The sequence below is a fragment of the Helianthus annuus genome, chromosome 5 (assembly GCF_002127325.2).
Source record: "Helianthus annuus cultivar XRQ/B chromosome 5, HanXRQr2.0-SUNRISE, whole genome shotgun sequence".
NCBI lineage: Eukaryota > Viridiplantae > Streptophyta > Magnoliopsida > Asterales > Asteraceae > Helianthus > Helianthus annuus.
Window position 1 is genome coordinate 96,800,751 of NC_035437.2, and position 21,346 is coordinate 96,822,096.

The 21,346-nt window shown below is 33.6% G+C and overlaps 1 protein-coding gene and 1 long non-coding RNA gene across 9 annotated transcripts; both read right to left on the reverse strand.

Annotated features, from left to right (window-relative positions):
• Positions 1–6,704: 6,704 nt before the first annotated feature.
• Positions 6,705–12,083, reverse strand: LOC110922042. Its single transcript, XM_022166370.2, has 11 exons — positions 11,780–12,083; positions 10,649–10,691; positions 10,295–10,348; positions 10,072–10,135; positions 9,879–9,938; positions 9,636–9,742; positions 9,114–9,152; positions 8,602–8,690; positions 8,449–8,527; positions 8,322–8,369; positions 6,705–7,063 (listed from the first exon to the last, which is right to left on the reverse strand). The coding sequence occupies exons 1-11, from the start codon at positions 11,947–11,949 to the stop codon at positions 6,983–6,985; spliced, it is 834 nt and encodes a 277-aa protein (XP_022022062.1). The 5' UTR covers positions 11,950–12,083; the 3' UTR covers positions 6,705–6,982.
• A 2,282-nt stretch (positions 12,084–14,365) lies between these two features.
• On the reverse strand, positions 14,366–17,585 carry LOC110922653. Of its 8 annotated transcripts, none has more exons than XR_004892948.1 (7): positions 17,300–17,585; positions 16,531–17,087; positions 16,317–16,438; positions 16,135–16,210; positions 15,361–15,417; positions 14,960–15,008; positions 14,366–14,648 (listed from the first exon to the last, which is right to left on the reverse strand). It is a non-coding gene; the product is annotated as an uncharacterized LOC110922653 (long non-coding RNA). The 8 variants fall into 8 exon arrangements; XR_002583339.2 differs by having other exon boundaries at positions 16,340–16,438; positions 16,531–17,132; XR_002583341.2 differs by having other exon boundaries at positions 16,531–17,132.
• Between the last annotated feature and the right edge of the window lie 3,761 nt (positions 17,586–21,346).

The following is a 21,346-nucleotide window of genomic DNA, read 5'->3' on the forward strand; positions in this document are numbered from 1 at the left end:
TTTAATTTACTGTTAATGAGTTTAGTTAGTAAAACGAAAAATGTTCGCAATAACTTTTTACAGTCGTGCTTATTAAAAATAATTAACTGTTAGTATTTAGTTGCGTACAATTCTTAAATCGTTTTTCAAGCTATTTGTTATGTTAGTGAATATAATTTTTACAGTCGTGCATATTTTAATTATGTTTGGCTAGCAAATCTTTTCGACCTCACATTGTATGCCTAGTAAAAAGTGTTGCCATCCAATTCTATTTGAACGAGTTGGTTTAATCGGTTCTAACTTATCTACAATGGCTTATTAAAAATAATTAACTGTTATAAAAAATTTATATCTATAAATAAAAACCAAACAATTATTTTCCCTAAAATAACGAGTTGGTTTAATCGGTTCTAACTTCTAAATGGCTTATTAAAAATAATTAACTGTTATAAAAAATTTATATCTATAAATAAAAACCAAACAATTATTTTCCCTAAAATAATTGTAACAAATTATAGAAGGATACGATAGACGGAGGGTAAAGTCGATAGTTGAATGGAATATATTATGGAAGCTTGGCTTTTAAGCGAAGTTTTGTTTGGAAAAGGACCAATCATTTCTATTATTTTTTATCAATTAATTATTACTACTCCATTCGCTAAATAATTATTACTACCCCATTCGTTCCAAGGAAGGGAGATTGTTTCTCAAGATTGATATTCATATTGTACTTGATAATTAGTGTTGAGATTATTATAATTGTTGAATGATTCAACATAAAGAATGCAATTAAAGATGAGAAAGGAAACCCGTAAGATTTTGTTTAAAAGATTACATGTTCCTAAAATGGTGGATCCCATTTTACCTTTTACCCCTAAACCAAATATGTAAGCTCACAACCTTCTATCTAATATATAAAATTATCACTAAATGTTTCTAACCATAGATCAAATAACATCAGTGATTATGATTGGTATTTTGATTTTTTAAAAAAACAAACAAAAAAAAAAAAACGATGGGTTTTCTATATATTACTAGAACTCTGGAGGAAAGATTATATTTGAAAAAACGGGCGTGCGTTGGTTTTAACTTTAGAGTAAACTTCCGTTTTGCTCCCTGTGGTTTGGTCACTTTAACGGTTTTGCCCCAAACCTTTAAAAATAGCCATTTTGCTCCCTGATGTTTTGGTTTTGTTGCCAGTTTGCTCCCAGCGGGGAGCAAAATGGAAAAACAAACAATTTGGATGGAGTTAGAGGCGGGGAGCAAACTGACAAAAAAACCAAAACATCAGGGAGTAAAATGGCTATTTTTAAAGGTTTGGAGCAAAACCGTTAAAGTGACCAAACCACAGGGAGCAAAACGGAAGTTTACTCTTAACTTTAAAAGGGGGTATTAGGTGATATTCAGGTAAAATATCAACTTCATATGTTTGGTGCTAACATATGGAACAGTTAGTGATGAGTTGACATTGCCCCATCAATCATGAATGCTTGCATTGCATATCTCCTTTTTCTTTTCTTTTCAATATTTTTATTTTTATTGTCTAGTTTTTAAATTGATTAGTATATTATTAAAAACATAAAATAACAATAAAGTAAACCCTAAGCAATATATTAAAATTCAATTTTGCAAAAGTCCTCTTTTCTCCATTATATAGCAGCTAATCATGGGTAAAGATCAAATAGGAAGTTAATTTTCTCTAGGAAGGATAGGAAGCCATAGGATTATGACATGTGGCAAATTTTAAAATAAAGAGAAAGGGTATTTTAGTCAATCCAACTCTTTCTTCTTCCTTTTTCAAAACCCAGTAAATTCAAAAACCCATCATTTTCAAAATCCACCATCTTCAACTATTTCTTCACTTTATATCTCAATAATCACTACATTATAGTGCGATTTTCATCACAAATCAATGATTCAGAACCCGATCATCGTGTTCTTCAGCTTTTTTTTTGAAGAAAACCCAGTTTAATTTCATAAAAAAATCTCGTTTTTTCCGGTGATTTTGGAGATAATCACTCGATTCGTTCGATTCGAGCGTTGATAAGTGTTTCTATCATTCAAATTCCGTCAATTGATGAAGAAATCGGCTTCGATCCATGTAAGAAATTCTTTAATTTCATTTTCATGATCTGGGTTTTTTATTTAGTCATTGCGTTTTACGATCTTTGCGGGGGTCCGGGGGCGGCAGCCCCTGGTAGCGGGGTCCCAGGGGCGGCAGCCCCTGGCGGGGTCCAAGGGGCAGAGCCCCTGGCTGGGGTTGAGCTGACCTAAAAACGCATCAGAAAAATTAAATTTCCATAAATTGGCTCATTTCGAAGACAGTAATTCGTAGACAATTCAGACAGTTCACAGTGACAGACAGTTTTATGTGTCCATTGCGTTTTAGAAATAAGACAGTTCACAGTGACAGACAGTTCACAGTGACAGACAGCTATTGCGTTTTAGAAAAAAACACATTTTTAAGTGTTTTTAGTCATTGTGTTTTAGGTAAAACACATTTTTTAGGTGTTTTCAGTCCATTGCGTTTTAGAATGAGTCATTTTTAAGTGTTTTCTGGCCATTGCGTTTTACATATAAGACATTTCTTTGTGTTTTTGGTGCATTGCGTTTTAGGTAAAACACTTTTTTATGTGTTTTCAGTCCATTGCGTTTTAGAAAACAGACATTTTAAGAGTATTCTGGCCATTGCGTTTTACAAATAAGTCATTTTTTTGTGTTTTTGGTGCATTGCGTTTTAGGTAAAACACATTTTTATGTGTTTTCTGGCCATTGCGTTTTACAAAAAAGTCATTTCTTTGTGTTTTTTGTGCATTGCGTTTTAGAAAAATGTCATTTTTTAGGGTTTTTTTTTCATTGCGTTTTACGATACTGGGGTTTTTTCTATTGCGTTTTACGCAACTGGGTTTTAAATTTTTTTTTTCAAAATATAGCAATAGTATACTCGTTTTAAAGATAAAAAAACACTCGTTTTTTTGGTGCAATTTTTATAAAAAAATAATGTCGTATGAAAGAGTTATTAACGTTTAAAAAATGGGGGGAATTGGAGGAGAGAGAAACTATTGGCTTGGATTGACTAGATTGCCCCTGAAAAAAGTCACGCGCCTCTTTTTTTACTTTCAATTTCCCTGATTTAATCTTAGCCCTTGATTAAGTAAATGGATGGTCAAGATCACTTCCTAGCCTTCCTAGCCAAATAAACTTCCTATTATATCTCCACCCGCTAATCATGTTGATGCTATTTTAATAACACGAGTTGTATGTATTTTTATTATAGTTACGCTCCTAACGTAATATAAAACTAGTACATAAAAATAAGAGAGCTCGCGTACAAGAGATGAATCAAAGATGAATCTTGTAAGAAGTATAAGTGAGAAGGAGAGCCATTAATTTTTAATTATCAAAGACTAAAATTTAAGCAGTGGCATTTTGGTAAAAATCAGGTTCAAATAACTAAAAAAATAAATAGAGAAATGGTATTTTGGTTTTTTCACTTGAATTCCTTCCTCCCTCCTCCTTTGATTTTCAAACTGCTATAATTTTTTCATACATTAATATTTAAAAAATTACACTATATTAACAAGGATTTCATACTCTTTAATTCGAGTACACTATTGATATAGTTTCCTTTAAAAAAATGTACAGGGTACGTGATTACACATTTAATATAAATCATTACGAGATCACACATTCAACATAAATCATTACGTGATTACACATTCAATATGATATGTTATAATTGATGATATTACAATTATGCTTATTACGTGATTACACATTCAATAATAAAATAAGAACTTAATTGTTTATACTTTATTACGTAACTAGGTTAGAATCCCGTGTATTACACGGGTTAAATAAATGTAATTTTATATACTAAATTAAAACAGTTATTCTTTAAAAATCTAGTTTATTACACGAGTTAAACAAATGTAATTCTATATATTAAATAATAAAAAAAATTATATTTCTAAGAACCCCATGTATTGTACTGAATAAATGTAATTTTATATATCAAATAATAAAAATTCGTGTATTGTACGGGTTGAATAAATCTAATTATATATACTAAATAGTAAAAAATATATCTTTAAAAACATTGTGTATTACACGCGTTAAATAAATGTAATTTTGTAACCTTGTATACCGCAAGCGGGGCGAATATATACTAAATAATAAAAAAGTTATATCTTTAAAAAACACTATTACATGGGTTAAATAATTGTAATTTTGGTAAATAACATGCTATTGGATTCGTTTAAAAAATCATAAATTTGGTTCGGTTTAATTCGAATCAAATCACAAACTTGGTTAAGTTTAATTCGAATTGATTAGAACCCTAATTTGAAAAATCAAAAATATAACTATATTATTAGCTTCTCTTTCTAATTAGCGTTTTTTTTTTTTTTTTTTTTTTTAAGTTTGATCTAATGTCTAATAAGTTATTTTGTATATTTTGTTTTTACTTTAAATTTTTTATATGAGCGTATTATTGTTTTTTTAAGTTTAAGATCATTGTTTTGTGTTATTATTTTAAAAAGAAAAAATATCTTTAATTTATAACTTAAATTTGAAGATAATATATTATTAGAAAAAATAGAATGATTCTATCCCTAACATTCAAAGTAAGATAAGATTTAATATTAATTGATTATTTATTATTTAATTAATTGATATAAGATAAGTATGAAAATGCAGGAAATTACAAATATAGACGTCTTCAATGAATGACACGTGTCACTTATTGGTTTCTTTTATTATAGTAGATTAAATATCTAATAAATGACATTATTTGGTTATTATATGTTGATTGACTAATGTTACATAATTACGTAATCATCAGGGTGGTTACACCTTAAAATACTATATTGAAAGCAGATAATCACGTAATGAGTATTCAAAATCACGTAATGGATATTCAAAATCACCGTAATCACGTAATAATACATAATCAACTATTGTTACGTAATTACATAATGATAAATAATGATCTAATCATAGGATACGTAATATTCTAAAGTTAAAAGACCCAATTTTAAGGGGCAATTGTGGCAAATCTGATAAGAATAGATATAAACTGACGTTTTGTTGAGATTTGCAAGTAAATACTGAAAAGAGGATGTTTTAGACGAAAAAAGGTATAAATGGAACAACAGGTGAAAAGCAGAGGAAGGATGAGGAGACTAACAGATTTACGACCCGTACCCAACCCGGGGTTACGAATCGTATGCGCCGCCTATTCGACTAATAAGAATATGCATTAGGAATTGGGCGAGAATGGGTCCCACTGAGGTTACGAGCCATGGGCCTAGCCCATGTTTACGGCCCGTAGGAAGACAAAGCCAGGGTTTGATCCGTGATATAAGAAGCATACGATTGGAAACCCTAAGAGACTGAAATTCGATAACTAGCGAAGAAAGGGTTGTATAAAAAATGAGAAGACAAACTGAAAGAGAAAAGAGGACGAGACTGAAGATTGAAAGCATGGGAAGCAATAAAACCGATTCTATGGGTTATTCTTTACATTTTCTGTTCTTTGAACTTTCTGTAATGATGATGAATTTGATTTTGATGTTGAATTTGTTTGTCATGTTTGACTAAACTTAGTTATAACTGTCCAGATGAGATGATACAATGATTGTTTATGATTTATGATAGATTTCCTGCTTGTATGATTTTAGTAGTGTAGTATGGTAAAGTTCTTATGATGCATATGTGTGTATGTTGAAATTGGTTATGATGTTAGTTGTGTGGTGATATTGATTTTTCTATGAGGTTATGCATGTTTGATTCAATATTTGCTATCTCTAGGGTATATTGACGTCCATTAGCCTAAGGCTTGATACTTTAATTTGTAATAGATAGCTAATCGTCATAACTGGTTAGACATATGTGCTGCTTACAGGAAGGATTCGATTAAAAGAGTCTAGAACAAATTAGGGTTTTCTAAATGCCTCACCTTGGTAGTTGTAATTCGCTCGGTTCATTAATTGCCTTGAGCACTAGGCTAGAAACCTCAAATCATAAGAATTTGTGCTGTCACTAGCTTGATTGAAATAGGTCTAAAGGTATGTCTATAGCCTTAACCCTAGTTTGATAAGACTAACCTTGCGCGGCCGTAGTCTATCTAAGCACTTCATACACCATAGGCAAGTTAAGTCTTGTAGTGGTTTAGTAGGATCGTCCATCATCAATCTAAGCAATCTTTGTTGATTCAAGTCTAGGATGGTTATACATTCTTAACTCTTGGTAGTAATTCTCAATAATTTAGGTTGTTACATCTTAAGTATTAATTTTCTTAGTTCATCAATTGCATATTAAGTAATAGGTTCAGTACTAGTAGATTGTAGTGCCCACGGATTAACACTTGGGTACTTACGTAGGCTATACCATATACTGATAGGTACGTTTGCCTAGAACGTGCGTAGTAGGATTAATGGTTTTATCCTTAAAACTCGATTGTGTTTTGTGTCAATTTTATTGTTATTATCTAAGCACGTCAAGTTTTGGGGCGTTTTTGAGGCATTCACGCCCAAATACTGCCCCACTACGGATGGTCTAACGTCCACCAACCAAGAGATGCAGATTTGCATCTCTTAGTGGATAAAACTTTAAAACTTAATGCTCATTGAGATATTTGAAAAATACATTTAATACAATATTTTATACGTAAAATATTGTCTCAACCAATTCAGACTTTTACACTCATTCAGAAATACCAACACTGAAATGAATCCTCCCATCTAACATTTTCGGCAAAGCATGATGATCACAACATCTGATAAACAATGGAACGAAAACCTCGAAATCTAAACTTCTGATACAGCAAAATCCGCATTGTACACCTCGCGTATAATATCATGTTTAATCAAATATAATTTCCGTGACGACAGATGCATACAAAATACAGCAATTTATGTTTGTTTCTGCACGAACCGAATCAGTCAGTATATGAATTACTTCCAACCATGTTAGAGCAATCGTCGAAACAATGTCTAGAAAGTCAAAAGTCAACGGGGGAGTAGGAGCTCCGGTAACGTTGAGAGGGTCCTCTGAATCTTCGAACCAGTGACATAAATGAACTCTGTAAACAATTCCATTGCAATAAGTCAGCTAAAAAAAGAAACATTCTAGTAATATTCTAGCAGAAACATGTATTGAAATAATACAATTTACTGAATAGTTATTAAATATTAATTTTAAACAAAGATATGTTAAATAGTGTATTGTGGGTGGACTGAGCTGTTTACCTCATGCATGGACTACTTGTACTTGGGTAGTACTGCGAATTATGCTACTTTTGATCATACATTTATTTGGTTGTATGTACTATGTAGAGCCTTTTGTATGTACATATTTATTATCTTATACTTTATTTTTTTATGTTTAGAAATTAACAAGTTAAAATATCATCTACAAATTATTTATTAGTAATTTTTTTAATACCAAATGCATCACATACATGAAAGCTCTCCCCTTGGCTTTCCGGGCCTAAACGCCTCAGCACGTCACACTTTTCAAAAAACCAATGGATGCATCTTAGCTTGTTTTAAAGTTCTCATCAAGAACGCAAACTTATAAATTAATAATTTTATATCTCATGTATACATATAAATATAGAGGAAGGTTAACGTACATTACGGCTTAACGTACATCACGTACGACAGGTAATTACGCACGTTCATTTTAAAATCACGCATGTTATAACTCAAAAATTCAAAATCACGCATATTGAAACACAATAATCACGCATATTGAAAACATTAAGCCGTAATGTACGATATAGTTTTTCTATAAATATATACTATTTTGTGTTCAAAGTTACCAAAAAAATCAGTAACATGTGCATATTTACGATTTCACATAAAGTCTACTTGCAAACTTTTCTCACTAGCGGAAGCAATTGAAAAAGGGAAGGAAAATGACCGCTTAGTAAAATTTACGATTTCACATAAAGTCTACTTGCAATCTTTTCTCACTAGCGGAAGCAATTGAAAAAGGGAAGGAAAATGACCGCTTAGTAAAATTTTAAATTTGTTTTTAGACTATAAGTCGAACATCTAACATGCCCTCTAATAGTTTGGATTAAAACTAGAAGCGCGCAAATGGGTTGGTTTGGTAGTGTTGGGTTAAAACATAATTATGTCAAAAAATTCAATAGATAACTTGTCTGTTAGCATAAATATGGTTTCAGAAAGCATATTATGTCAATGATAGTATAGTGGTTTAAGTAAAATGATTTAACAGATGCATCAAAATTGCACTTGGGTGACGTTCGACCCGTTTGGCCCATTAAAGATATCACACAACTCAACTCAAGGAGCAAAAGAATGAAACAATACCTGAACCCTATGTGGCAAGCTGGCCCAAAATTCCAAGTTCGGAATAATCTAAAACCAAAAAAGAATTGAGTTACACAAAAATCCCCAACTATAGCATCCACATTCGTAAAGGTTTCAAGAAACTTACGTCTATACCACGAATGCCAAGATAGAAGAAACGATAAACAGATCCAGTTATCAGATAAATTCCAAAGAGACACAAAAGTCTGAAGAAAAAAGAAAAAAAATCACGAAAGGAAAACACGATTGTATGGTGTATGATTTTTAGTTTGACCATTACATGACTAAGAGGGTACTGAACCAGCCCAATCCATTGCCTTTGGTAGCCAAAACATTGGCACAACCAGCTGGATGTGTTATTTGAGTAGCCTGCAGAATAATATATGTAGTGGTTGTAACTTGTAAAAACGGCTGCTAAAAGTTAAAAGCTAAATGCTTGGACGTTCGACAATAAATCATTTTATTGTTTCGATAATGCTATGTGCACAAAATGTAAAGCTTGAAATTTTATAGGCAATTTAGACCCGTTTATTAATTAACCGGGTGATTTGGGATATAGTTATCTCTGACGAGTCAAATTGGCTTAGCTGAAAAAGTTGTTAAAAAAAGAGTCAATTTGGTCAAAAGTTGCCTAATATGTATTTTTATTTATGCATAACTCCTTTGAATAAATTCATTCAAAAATTTAGATTATTATTGAAATAAATAATTATCGTAATCATATTTGACACACTAATTATTTAATAACATCTCTGCATGTAGAATGAAATGTTTGAATTTTGGAACACTCACAAAGTGACAATTGCCAACTTTTTCAAGTGTCTTAGGTCCCTGCAAAAAGCAACACAAAATAGAGTTTTACTTATATAGAAAAAAGGAAAAATTACAAGTTTTGTCCTTTATCTTTATACCACTTTTCAGGCGGTGTCATTTTTAACGAATGTTGATAGGCGGTGGTGTCCTTTACGAGGTATTTTGTTGCAAGTTTAGTCCTTTACACCCAACCCAGTTAAAAAACCCTGTTAATTGTTGACAGGCGGTGTCCTTTACTAGGTATTTTGTTGCAAGTTTAGTCCTTTACCTAGGTATTTTGTTGCAAGTTTAGTCCTTTACACCCAACAATTAACAGGGTTTTTTAACTGGGTTGGGTGTAAAGGACTAAACTTGCAACAAAATACCTAGTAAAGGACACCGCATGTCAACATTCGTTAAAAAGGACACCGCCTAAAAAGTGGTATAAAGATAAAGGACAAAACTTGTAATTTTTCCTAGAAAAAAATAAAACCAATAAAAAGAAAATGTAAGATTTCTCACTTGCACTTGCTTTGAATCACAGATAACAGAAACAGAGAGTGAGCAATTCATTTCGGGACCTTGGTGCCACATTTCAACAGCGACACCCTTGCCTGGATTCTCTTTATCTGCCACATTATAACCGAAAGAAAGTAAATATGAATGTCACAAACATTAAAAAAACAATATTTTTTTTCTAAACCAAAGAAAAGAAAAAGAAAATCCAATTGGGATCGGAGTTACAAGTCATTATAAAAGAATTACCAATGAGATTTGTGGTGATGCTTTGGGTGCTTCCAATAGTAGTACATACAGGATAATCCCCTGCACACGTTACATAATTTTTTATTAGCTGGTTTAGAAGCTTTTATGTGTAAGCTACACTTATAACATACAATTATATATAAAAAATACGATGATACATATTGTGTTTATAAATGCTTTCTTGAGATTATACCTAGCGTATTATTCGACATAAGGGCACTGCAACCCGTCCCACATCTAGATGATCCCCCACATTCCTGTAACATGAAACCATCATGACAAAATTCATATATCAGTTATTCGGAAATGGATACTGTTTCAACAGGATTAGATAGGGCTGAAAAGGTTTTTTGGGTACTAAAATATTCCATCCAAATCATTGTAAAACGACTAAATGCATGTTGAATGACACTCACCCAGCAATCAAAACATCTTGGTGGATCATGGTTGAAAATCATTCCATCGCAAAGCTGCCCCGCAAAGAATATAAGTCAGCTATGAGTAACATGGCTAGTGGCGTACATTTACGTATAATGTGAACTTAAAATGAGGCGAAAGAAAGAAGAAAGCAACAATATAAATCTTTGTAAGGCTAGACAAACATATTTTTTTGAAAAAAAAAAAAAAAAAAAAACATGATCGCTCATTTTTATAGATACGCTAAAGCAGTATAATGGAAATTTTGGAATTATATTATCTTGTAACGGTTGCAAAGAAGTATAAAATTCATAGGCAAATAAAGCACAAAAGTGTAACCTGTTAGAGACAACCTGAAACCAAACCACTGTCCCGTTAGACGACACCTTGTAAAATCTGATTCACATTAATTGAGGATACGGTTAGCCAACTAGAAGTGTATAAAATTTTCCATGTCATTGTTTCACTTTCAGTTTACAAAGCACAAAACCAACCTAACTAAATGACCTGATGACGAGAGGGCATTATTAAAGAGGCCAATTTTTTAAGCGGAATAAAAGCGGTTCTTGAAAACGCATCAAAGAGTTATAGCCACGATTCTTATTTCTTAAGATATCAGTTGGCTAAAGTATTGGAACTCTATAAAAAGTGGGCAAATTGGAAATAAATAATCTCACCTTTTTAACTTTGGCCGATAATAATCCCAAGTCAGTTATTATCCGATAATAATCCGAACTGGTCATTTTTTTTGTAAATAGTCCGCCGTTAAAATAGCTTAACGGAGTTAAGTTTTTTTCCGAATTACAAACCAATGTTTGAGGGCTTTTGATCAGAACGAGGATACAAGTCGATTGATGTAAAACTTACCTCGAAATTGTGCTCGAAATGGCTTGATTTTTGTTAATTGGAATTTAAACACCCGAATTGAAGCACCGTTTTCGTGGTTGAGGGCAGTATTTTGAGGTAAGTTTTACATCAATCGACTCGTATCCTCATTCTGATCAAAAGCCCTAAATTATCGGTTTGTAATTCGGAAAAAAACTTAACTCCGTTAAGCTATTTTTAACGGCGGACTATTTTACAAAAAAAAAATTGACCAGTTCGGATTATTATCGGCTAATAACTGACTTGGAATTATTATCGGCCAAATTGAGAAAGTTGGGATTATTTATTTCCAATTTGCCTAAAAAGTGAAAAGAATAAATGAATCTTGTCACATGATAAAATTCTATGAACAATGTAGCAACTAAAGGGTTTTTTTTTCTTTTCTTTTTGCTGTTTGGCTTGTAATTTATCAACAACACAGAATTTCCTATACTAAATACTAAATACTAACCGATTTAACACCGCTTCCATTTACTTTAAGCTACTTCTCGACTAGTATCTCATAAAGCAGTAATCAAAATTAACCATTGAAGACAGTAAACCTCTATACACTAATCAACATTAACATATGATGAAATAGGAAGTGAGTGAACAAGTACCCGTCTTCACTGAGAACACCATGAGGAAACGATGCAGAAGCAGATGCCAAACTGTAGCTATAAAGCTTGTTGTCTTGAATAACACTGAATTCACAGATCGAAGAAGCCGATTTAATTGCAACGACTATGAGTAAACTGATGATGTGGAGAACAATACACCGTAATTGCATATTCTGATTGTTCTATGTTAAAGCTGGAGATTTGTTTGAGTTGGTGCAATTAGATTCTGGAAAATGAAGAATTAGGGTTCTAAATTTCTGATGCAGTTTGTGACCGTTGTTGGGAACTGGAAGTGATCGGTGTTCGTTGATTTGGACTGGGCCTATGTATATATGAAGCCCAAAATGAAACATGGTTGTTTTCAAGCGGTACGGTTGGGTTGAACCGATAAACACGACTAGGGGTGTGAACAAGGGCGTACCCACCCTAAGCCAAGGGTGGGCGGACGTACCCATGAAAAAATATTTTTTAGTGTTATTTTTCGCCGGAAATTCTGACCGCACCCCTTGAAATTTTTCACCCACACCCCTTGAAAAATTTCAACCGCACTTGGAAAAAAAATAATTATTAACCGCTTATTCACTTAATTATTTAATCCAGTCAAAACTCATTCTGCAATCAATTTTTGTAACACAAGCCCAAACCCAACCTAAAGAAATTTGAACTAAATAAAATAACTCAAACTCATCCACCCATTCCATTTCCAAATCCCGCCCCAAAAAAACTCTCAGCGACTTGATGCCACTGCTCACGACCTGGTTGCTTTTTTTACCGGAAAAACCAAAATTCCCATTGGACCGACCCATATTACGTCAGAATTCCAATATAGAACTAGTATGGTTTATTTATTTATTTATTTTGTTTTATGTGATGATTAGGAGAAAATATAGATGTGTAAGGGTTTAATCTTTTTATATTTTTTTGATTTTTTTGTTGTTCTAGACTTGTAGTTAAATGATTTTGTTGTTTTATTTATAGCTTTGTTTGTTTAAATGATTAGTTACAAGTAATCAACATTTAATATTAGGGCTTGAATGTTTAAAAATATAATTGAAAGTTATGGGCTATGGTTGAACATGATTGTTTATTTTGTTTAAGTGTTCAGTGTTGTTTTATGAAGTTATGGAGCAAATTATATGTGTTAGGAACAATGAGTAAGAATGTAATGAACTTATGGTGTGTTTAGTATCTTTAGATGATATTTTGGATATATTTAAAAAAAAAAACCTGTAGGGCACATTTTTAAATATGTTTGTAATTTGTAATGACGTTTGACGTGTTTTTGATGATTTATAAATTTTAGTTTGATGTTCTTTTGTCTTACATGATCCGACCCGACCCGCTATGAACCGATATTTTTATACAGCTAGGGGCCTAAAATCTTTGAAAATATTCCGCACCCCCAAGAAAAAATTCCTGGGTCCACCACTGGGTGTGAATTTCTGACATGACCCGAAAACACGACACGAACCTAACACGAAATTCGCAGGTTTAGGTTTAGGTTTAGTCTAAACGAGTTCGGGTCAGTTTCAGGTTGAACCCGCGAACCCGTTTAGCTAAACGGGTCGGGTTCGGGTCAATCCGATCGGGTTGACGGGTTAACCCGTTTAACCCATTTATATCATATTTTATTTTTTTACAATGTGTTATATGTCATAAATTAATTTGGCTGTGTATTTTATGCATAATTATAACTTAAAAAAAGAGATTTACATAAAGTTTTATAATTAAAAAGAAATTTTATTATATACATTTGTGTTTTTTTCGTAAAATTTTAATTCTAATATATTAATTTGCGAAAAAAAATTAAAAATTTGAAAATTCGGGTTGAACGGGTCGTATTCGGGTCAACCAGCTAGTATTCGGGTCGTGTCCGGGTTCATATATATGACAAGATTTCCGGGTCGGGTCGGGTTCGGATTCATCTAAAATTTTCGGGTTCGGGGCGGGTTGAACTCGCCAACCCGCGAACCTGGCCCGTTTAGCACCCCTAAACACGACTCATGTCAAAGATAACAACTCTAACTTGGACATGTTTAAACTCGTGAGATTGATACCATGTAAGTTATTTATCTAAATGAGTCAAACGGTTTGTATAAGGGATGGAATTAAATTGTAAACGGGTTGAAGGGTTGCAGTAAATGTGTGAAAGTTGTCGTAAAAGGGTTGACGACTTGACCTTATAAAATGTATTATTTTTTATTCAAGCTTAATGGGTAACGGGTCAACATGTTTATATAAATAAGTCAACCTAAACATGACATGTTTAATTAAATGAGTTATGCATGTCATGTCCAAACACGACATGTATATTAAACATGATAGATATGACGCCCCATAAATCATAATCTGGTTGATTTGGAATCATATTAGGAATTACTAACCGAAAAAAAATTAACAAAAAAGAAGAGAAGATAATAGAAATGAGTTTTAAATATAAAAGTATGCGATTAATATAGGAAATGGGAATTCCTAGGCTCTCAAATTTCAGTTGCTACATGCCTACAACTAGTTCTATACCCGTCCGGTGGACGGGTAGTTTAAGGTTATCAGGACGAACACACACAAACACACACTCTCTCACTCTGATAAGAACTTGAAATCGGCTTGATTAAAATTAAAACAACTGATAATAGGCCTATTTGAGATGGGCTAATCTCCAAATACAAGAAATAAATACTGAGTTTTTCAAAGACAAAGAACAAAACAACGATAGTCTAGTCTAAATAGTAAACTGGAAAATAGAGATAACTGTTGCTCATAACTTCCTTCCCCTCTAACCCAACATAAGCTGAGACTTCTCTTTTAATGGGTTGAGTGTTGACCCGGAAAATAACTCTAGCTGCTCCATGCTAATCGGGTGGTCCTGCTATTGTATCACACACACATATATGTTAATGAGAAAAAGTCGTTTATATATTATATTATATAACTATTAAAAACCAAAGGGGTTAGATCAGGCACAGCGCCCCAAGACCAAATACTAATATAGTTTCATTGTTATTCCTTTCGAAACCACCCATTTCAGAAGACATATGTTCTACGATAAAGGTCATACGCAGGCCGAGAGGCACGTATATGCCAAGTATGTGAAAAAGAAGTGCATAGAAATAAGAAATCACATGTGTAGGAACAAAAAAAAAAACTTAACAAATTTGACCATTATATTAGAAAAAAGACCTGAAGTATGCTAAATATCCTCTTGACACTCAAGCTCCAAAACACTGTCCTGTATAATATTAAGAAATGGTTGATACCCAGAATTAGGTGTGTAAGTGGGGGAGTGGAGGAAATGCACCAACTTTATGCTACTTTGTTTGGGATATGTTCTAGCTTAATAGTGGAGGAGACACTTTCTCAACTGAGTGACGGTGAACTAAATTCCACTGTGAGTGCTAGCGTCACTTGCAGTCAATATTTAACAAAAATAATTTGTATATTGTTTGCCCGGGGCATCCAAATCTATCGGAAGAAATGTTTCTTTTACTCTTCTTACATACATTGCAAAACAATTGAAACATAATTAAGAAATTGGTAATAAACCTCCACATTCATAAAATTATTAAATGGGAAGAACATACCAAGCTCCATAGTGGCAACGTCATTTGAGTATTAACCTCATTGGTCTCGACATCTACCTGATGACACTTTTGAGTCACACAATAAATATATAAAGAAAAGAGAACAATTAAAGAAACTGGAAACAAAAAAGAATCAAAATGATTATAACTATAAAAAGATTTATGCGTGCAACATGCTTACATGCATGGTGACTTGAATTACTTCTATGGGTCGCAGTATGGGCAGGTTCAGATCCAAATGCAAGGTTTTTTATGGACCAACGCAAGCCGGAATCCCAATTTTTTTTAACTCGAAGCAAATTTTATCAAGACTTTTAAATTTTGCTATATAAAATTAGAGTGTCAGCTATATCAATACAATTAATCTTGTCTTTAAAAAAACATATTTCAGAAGTTCTATGCATTAAAAATACATTCGAATCAACATAACCAGAGTGAAGTCGTATATAAACCAACTGATTGAAATATAACCCAAAATAGTTTAAATAAAATATGCCAAAGTTCAGAATGCAAGCTTCTCTTTTTCCATGAAAACAACAAATGTAAAAACAGCTTTTAACGCAACTAATAATCATTAGTTTATAGCGATGATGTTCAGTATGTTTGATGTAATCCCTAAGACCAAATAGCAAGTTGGCCTAATAATCTTTAGATAAACTTACATAATCGTGACACAAGTTATTAAAAGAGAGTACAAATTCTTGTTCAGTATATGCAATTTAACCACTATGATAATTGTTGATTGTATACATGACTTAAGTGAAAAGAACAGACCTTCCATTAAAGGGCTTCATTTTCACGGCTTCAAACAAACAGCCAAAGTACTATGATGTGAGTTCTCTTCATGAACCTGCAAATACCATATAATAGGCCAACAAATTAACACAAAGATTTGACATGTATTTCAGCAAAATAGCTACTTTAATGAGATGTAACACACATACATAATAACTCACATTAGTTAATTTAAAATAAGTACCATAAAATAGGTAACAAATGTTCTTCTTTAACATGAAATTAAGGCTACAAAATGAAGTCTTCCATGTCAGTTGACGTTTGGTCAAGAAATCAGTTTGACCTACAATTTCAAAAATAATTATGGTTAAAAACTAAATCGATAAAACTACATAACTCAGGGATAAAACATTTTTTTTCTTTACTATAATATACCTTCCCCTTTTGAAGATAAAGTTAATGCAATTATGACTTTAGGAGGTAATAAACTTTGTGGGTACCAAAGAATGTGTGATCATTCAGCATTCGACGAAACCTAAATGATTAGGCTCCTCGTCACACGATTAGAACTTTCAGCCGATCAAATGGAAATTTTTGCATACGTAGGCATACCAAAAGTCAAATTAACAACATATTCCAAAAGATTTCTAAATGGGGCAGGGCAGAATCCAGAAAGTGTTTTGGGAGAAGTTGCCATCTTTTTCTTGCACACAAGACACCCTTTATTTCCTCCCCGCAACAATTAAATTAGTGTGTAAGCATACCAAAAGTCTACAAATCATATGATTCACAAAACAAACACAAACACTAAACAATCATTAAAAGACGAAAAGCTATTCGAATATAATGGCATGGTGTTGATTATCGGAGGCTTTTGATTATCGGAGTGAGCTGACTGAATATAACGGATTTGCCTTTTTCCCACTGATCGAGTATTCAAATAAATGCTGGGATCCCCGACGGGGCGGTGAGTGTTGGTCGAAAACCGAAAACTAAACTCAGATAAAAAGGAAAACAAACGTTACTGATTGTGCAACCTGTAACACATTATCGTTAGTATATGAACATGATCAATCTTGTAATCAACAATTGAAATAATAACTAACACACAGTTCACAAGTGAATATATGCACATCATAAAAAACCCAAAATTGACATTTCAAATCCTTTAATTAAGTATGCAACATATTTACAACGTAATTACCTGAAGTTAAGAACGAAGATGAGATTCAAATCCAATCAGCAATTGCATGAAAGAGATTAGCCCGCATTGAGATTTTGCAATTTATAGGGAAGGGTTAGGGTTATTGCCAATATCTCCTGCGTGTTTTCTCAGGGTATATTATGCAATTAAAGGAGCGATCTTTATGAAGAGAGAAGGAGACTGAGATTATGGAGAAAAAATAAAGAGGGAGAACGTGGTTAATCCACGAGAAATCAGGAAACCACCGCAGGTTAAGGAGGAGAGCAAAACCTCTCTGAACTGCTCCTTCTAGAAGAAATATGTGAATTTACACGGTCCAGATTAAAAGTTATGGAATTTGAATGGTCAAGATCAACCCAAAAATCAGTTAAGATTAATAGGAACATAAGAATATATAACCACTTGTTTAGGTCAGTTATTTTATGTGGATCGTGGGTTTTATATTTGTAATTAAAACATATGTTATGCTATAGATAGATCGTGGGGTATGAGAAAGTCAAAGTGAACAAAAAAACCTCCCCTCCTTTTTTTGAATTATAAGGGTCAGGATTTAATTTCATCTTCATCTAACGGTTGAGATTGCATTTTGTTCCCTTTGACTTTAAGAGGAACATAAGAATATATAATATGTCGTTCTCATTTTTTAGGAACTTTGATTATCAATATTTCCTAAATATTTAAACGTCGTTAAACATATTTTTTCCCAGTTTTATTATCATTGTTACCATCGTCTGTAGATAAATTAACTCATTAAATTATGAGAGATTGAGAGGATTTATTTATTAAGATGTTACTTTAAACAAGTTGTTAGCCACTAATATGGACAGATAAAATTTAAAATGTTTATATACAAAAAGTGAGTTTCGAGTTAAATGCTTGGTTGGTTCCTGTGGTTTGCAAAAATTGCAGACTTGGTCCTAGTGGTTTACTAATTACACGCGTGGTACTAAAACTTGTCAAAAATACACTCGGTTGGTCCCCAGCCCTAACATCAGTTAAATATCTCTGTTAAAAGACCCCATGTGCTTGGCACATGAGGGTAATTTGGTCATTTCAGTCTAGTTGGCCCCACCCACCCCCTTCTTCTTCCCTAAACCACCACCACCACCATCACCATCTGTCTGCATTCTCCTTCTTCTTCCATGAACTCTCGGTGCCGCTTCTCCATCTGCTCTATCCCCATGCTTCTTCTTCTTCCTAGAACCTATTCCGACTCACACGCATCCTTGCTCCTTCGATCCACACACTCCCATTCCACCTGATTCCTCTCCCTCCCTCCCTACCTCTCTCTCACACACCACACCTAAACACACAGTGCAGCAGACAAATAAATCACCAACAATTTATCCTGATCAATTTGACCTAATTATTGATGATTGATTACAGAAGCTGAATCAAATCAATTAATCGAGCCGAATCTATAGATACAACAACATATGCTTCAATTGAGACCCTAACTGGTTGAAACTCGGTTCAATCTGCAACTCGCGATCCACACTCTCACATTCCACCATCTTCCTCTCTCTCTCTCTCTCTCACACCACACCTAAACACAGAGTGCAACACACAAACAGCTTCAATTTGACCTAATTATTAATAATTAGTCACAAAAGCTGAATCAAATCGATTAATCAAGACAAAACTATAGACACAACAACATGTGTTTCAACATTTTGACCTAATTTATCAGCGAAACGAAAGGAATTGAAACCCTAACTGGATGAAATTAGGTTGAAATTTGAACAGAATCGATGAAGAAGAGTGTAGAAACAGGAGCAAATTGAATGAGTGATGATTTTAATTGGATATATGAGAGAATGGTAGCTGAGTTGGGGGATAATCAATACTCCACCATCATTATTGTTGTTCTAGGGTTTCTTGATTATTGTGAAGAAGAAGGGGGTGGGGTGAGACCAATTAGACTGAAATGACCAAATTACCCTCATGTGCCAAGCACATGGGGTCTTTTAACAGAGATATTTAACTGATGTTAGGGCTGGGGACCAACCAAGTGCATTTTTGACAAGTTTTGGTACCACGCGTGTAATTAGTAAACCACTAGGACCAAGTCTGCAATTTTTGCAAACCACAGGGACCAACCAAGCATTTAACTCTTCTTATTATTTAGAGAGAGGAGTCGAAAGATGCTTTGTACCTTTATTTTTTTCCCAAAAGAAAGATTGTAAAGGAGTTTTATTCTTTCTTTTTCAATACTTGGTTTAATAACGGTTTTAATATAATTGTCTAATATACCTTTTATTCAAAGTAACGGAGATTTGGGGTTATGGGGATTGTGTTTTCGGCTCAAGCCTCGGTTCTAATTAATGGCTAGTCTACAGTGGAATTCCAGTGCAGTCATGGACTCCGTCAAGGTGATCCTTTATCACCTTTCTTGTTCCTAATCGCTATGGAGGCATTGAGTGGCATTATAAAGAGGGCATGCTAAGTAGGACTTTTTCGTGGTATTCTATGTATGATTAATGGGCCGGTTTTATCTCACGTACTTTACGCAGAGGATGTGGTTTTTAGTGGCGAATGGTCTCATTTAAATGCTAAAAAGAATTCTTAGTTGTTTTTATTTGGCCTCGGGTTTAATAGTCAATTTGGCAAAGAGTAAGTTATTCGGCATACACGTGACTGGAAATGAGATTCACTATATGGCTTCTATTCTTTATTGCAATGTCGGGAGTTTACCCTTCAAGTATTTGGGCCTAATAGTGGGAGCAAACATAAATCTGGGTAGGATCTGGAAATTGGTATACCTTTCGGAACCTCCTCTCGATTTGGAGGCCAAGTAATTCTAATTAAGTCGGTTCTCAACTCATTGCCTACTTATATCTTCTCACTATAAAAAGCTCACGTGCATGTTATTTTTGGAAAGCTTGCGTAGGAAATTCTTTTGGGTGGTTCTGAGGATAAATCGAAACTCAGTTGGGTTGCTTTGAAAAAGGTGATATCCCTGGTTCAGTTTGGGGGTTGGGGTTAGGCTTGCTCAGAGATGCCAACTTGGCTATGCTTGCCAAATGGTGGGGCCACTTCAAGGTGGAGCACAATGGGCTACGAAGGCAAGTGGTTTGGGCAATCCATAGTAATGTAAGAGCTTGGTCAATAGTTTTAGCTAAAATATCTATTCTAGGGTCGTGGGTAAATGTCATTAAAATAGAGGATGTGTTTCTTAAAGTTGGTATCAATTTCATATCGCTAATCAAGGGCAATTTTGGGAATGGTGTGTCTTTGTTGTTTTGACAGGACATTTGGATTGGGCAGACTCGTCTTGCGACACTATTTCCTTCGCTATATTCCATTGAATCAGAGAAGTTTTGCATAGTTGGAGCCCGAATTTGCTAAAGGCCTGCTGATATGCTCTAAATATATAAATATATATATATATATATATATATATATATATATATATACTAGTCGTTTACCCGCGCGATGCAGCGGGAAACATATCACTTAGGTTGGTGAGTTTAGGGCTATGTACGGGGCGGTTCGATTTTGAGCCATAACCAAAACCAAATTCGTGATGCAACGGAAAACACAACACTTGTTAGTAATTCTAAGGGTGAAACTTTGCAATACGATGTAGTGGCGACGATAATTCACAACGTAGTACTTGTTTTCTTTCATGGAGATTGGTCTTGGATTGGCTACCAACCTTGGTCACGTTAGCATAGAGGAATGTTAATTTGGAATCCCTTGGATGTAGATTTTGTGGTGAGACTAATGAAACAACAAACCATCTGTTTGTAGTGTGTTACTTTACTCAATTGGTTTGGGATTCTACGGCACACTGGTGTAGATTTCAGGGTTTTTTTTTTTTGTTTTTTGTTTTTTTTTTTTGAAGTCAAAGACTGATTTGTCGTGCACACACGCAAGGGGTTCTCGAAATAAAAAAAGTACTTTATTCAATTATTCAAACCACAATATGGTGCATATGGAATAAAAGTAACAATTTGGTATTTAATCGAGATGAGGAGAATCTAACTGGTTTAAGGGAAGAAATTAAGTATCTTGGTTTCATTTGGGTTAGGAATCGTTCCAAGT

What these genes read in the sequence shown, in the direction of transcription:
- LOC110922042 (XM_022166370.2), bottom strand. Translation starts at nt 11,949, where the DNA reads ATGCAATTACGGTGTATTGTTCTCCACATCATCAGTTTACTCATAGTC. An exon ending in CAAGATGTTTTGATTGCTGG is followed by an intron (nt 10,136 to 10,294) that starts GTGAGTGTCATT and finishes TTCATGTTACAG; the next exon opens with GAATGTGGGGGATCATCTAG. An exon ending in TATGTCGAATAATACGCTAG is followed by an intron (nt 9,939 to 10,071) that starts GTATAATCTCAA and finishes TAACGTGTGCAG; the next exon opens with GGGATTATCCTGTATGTACT.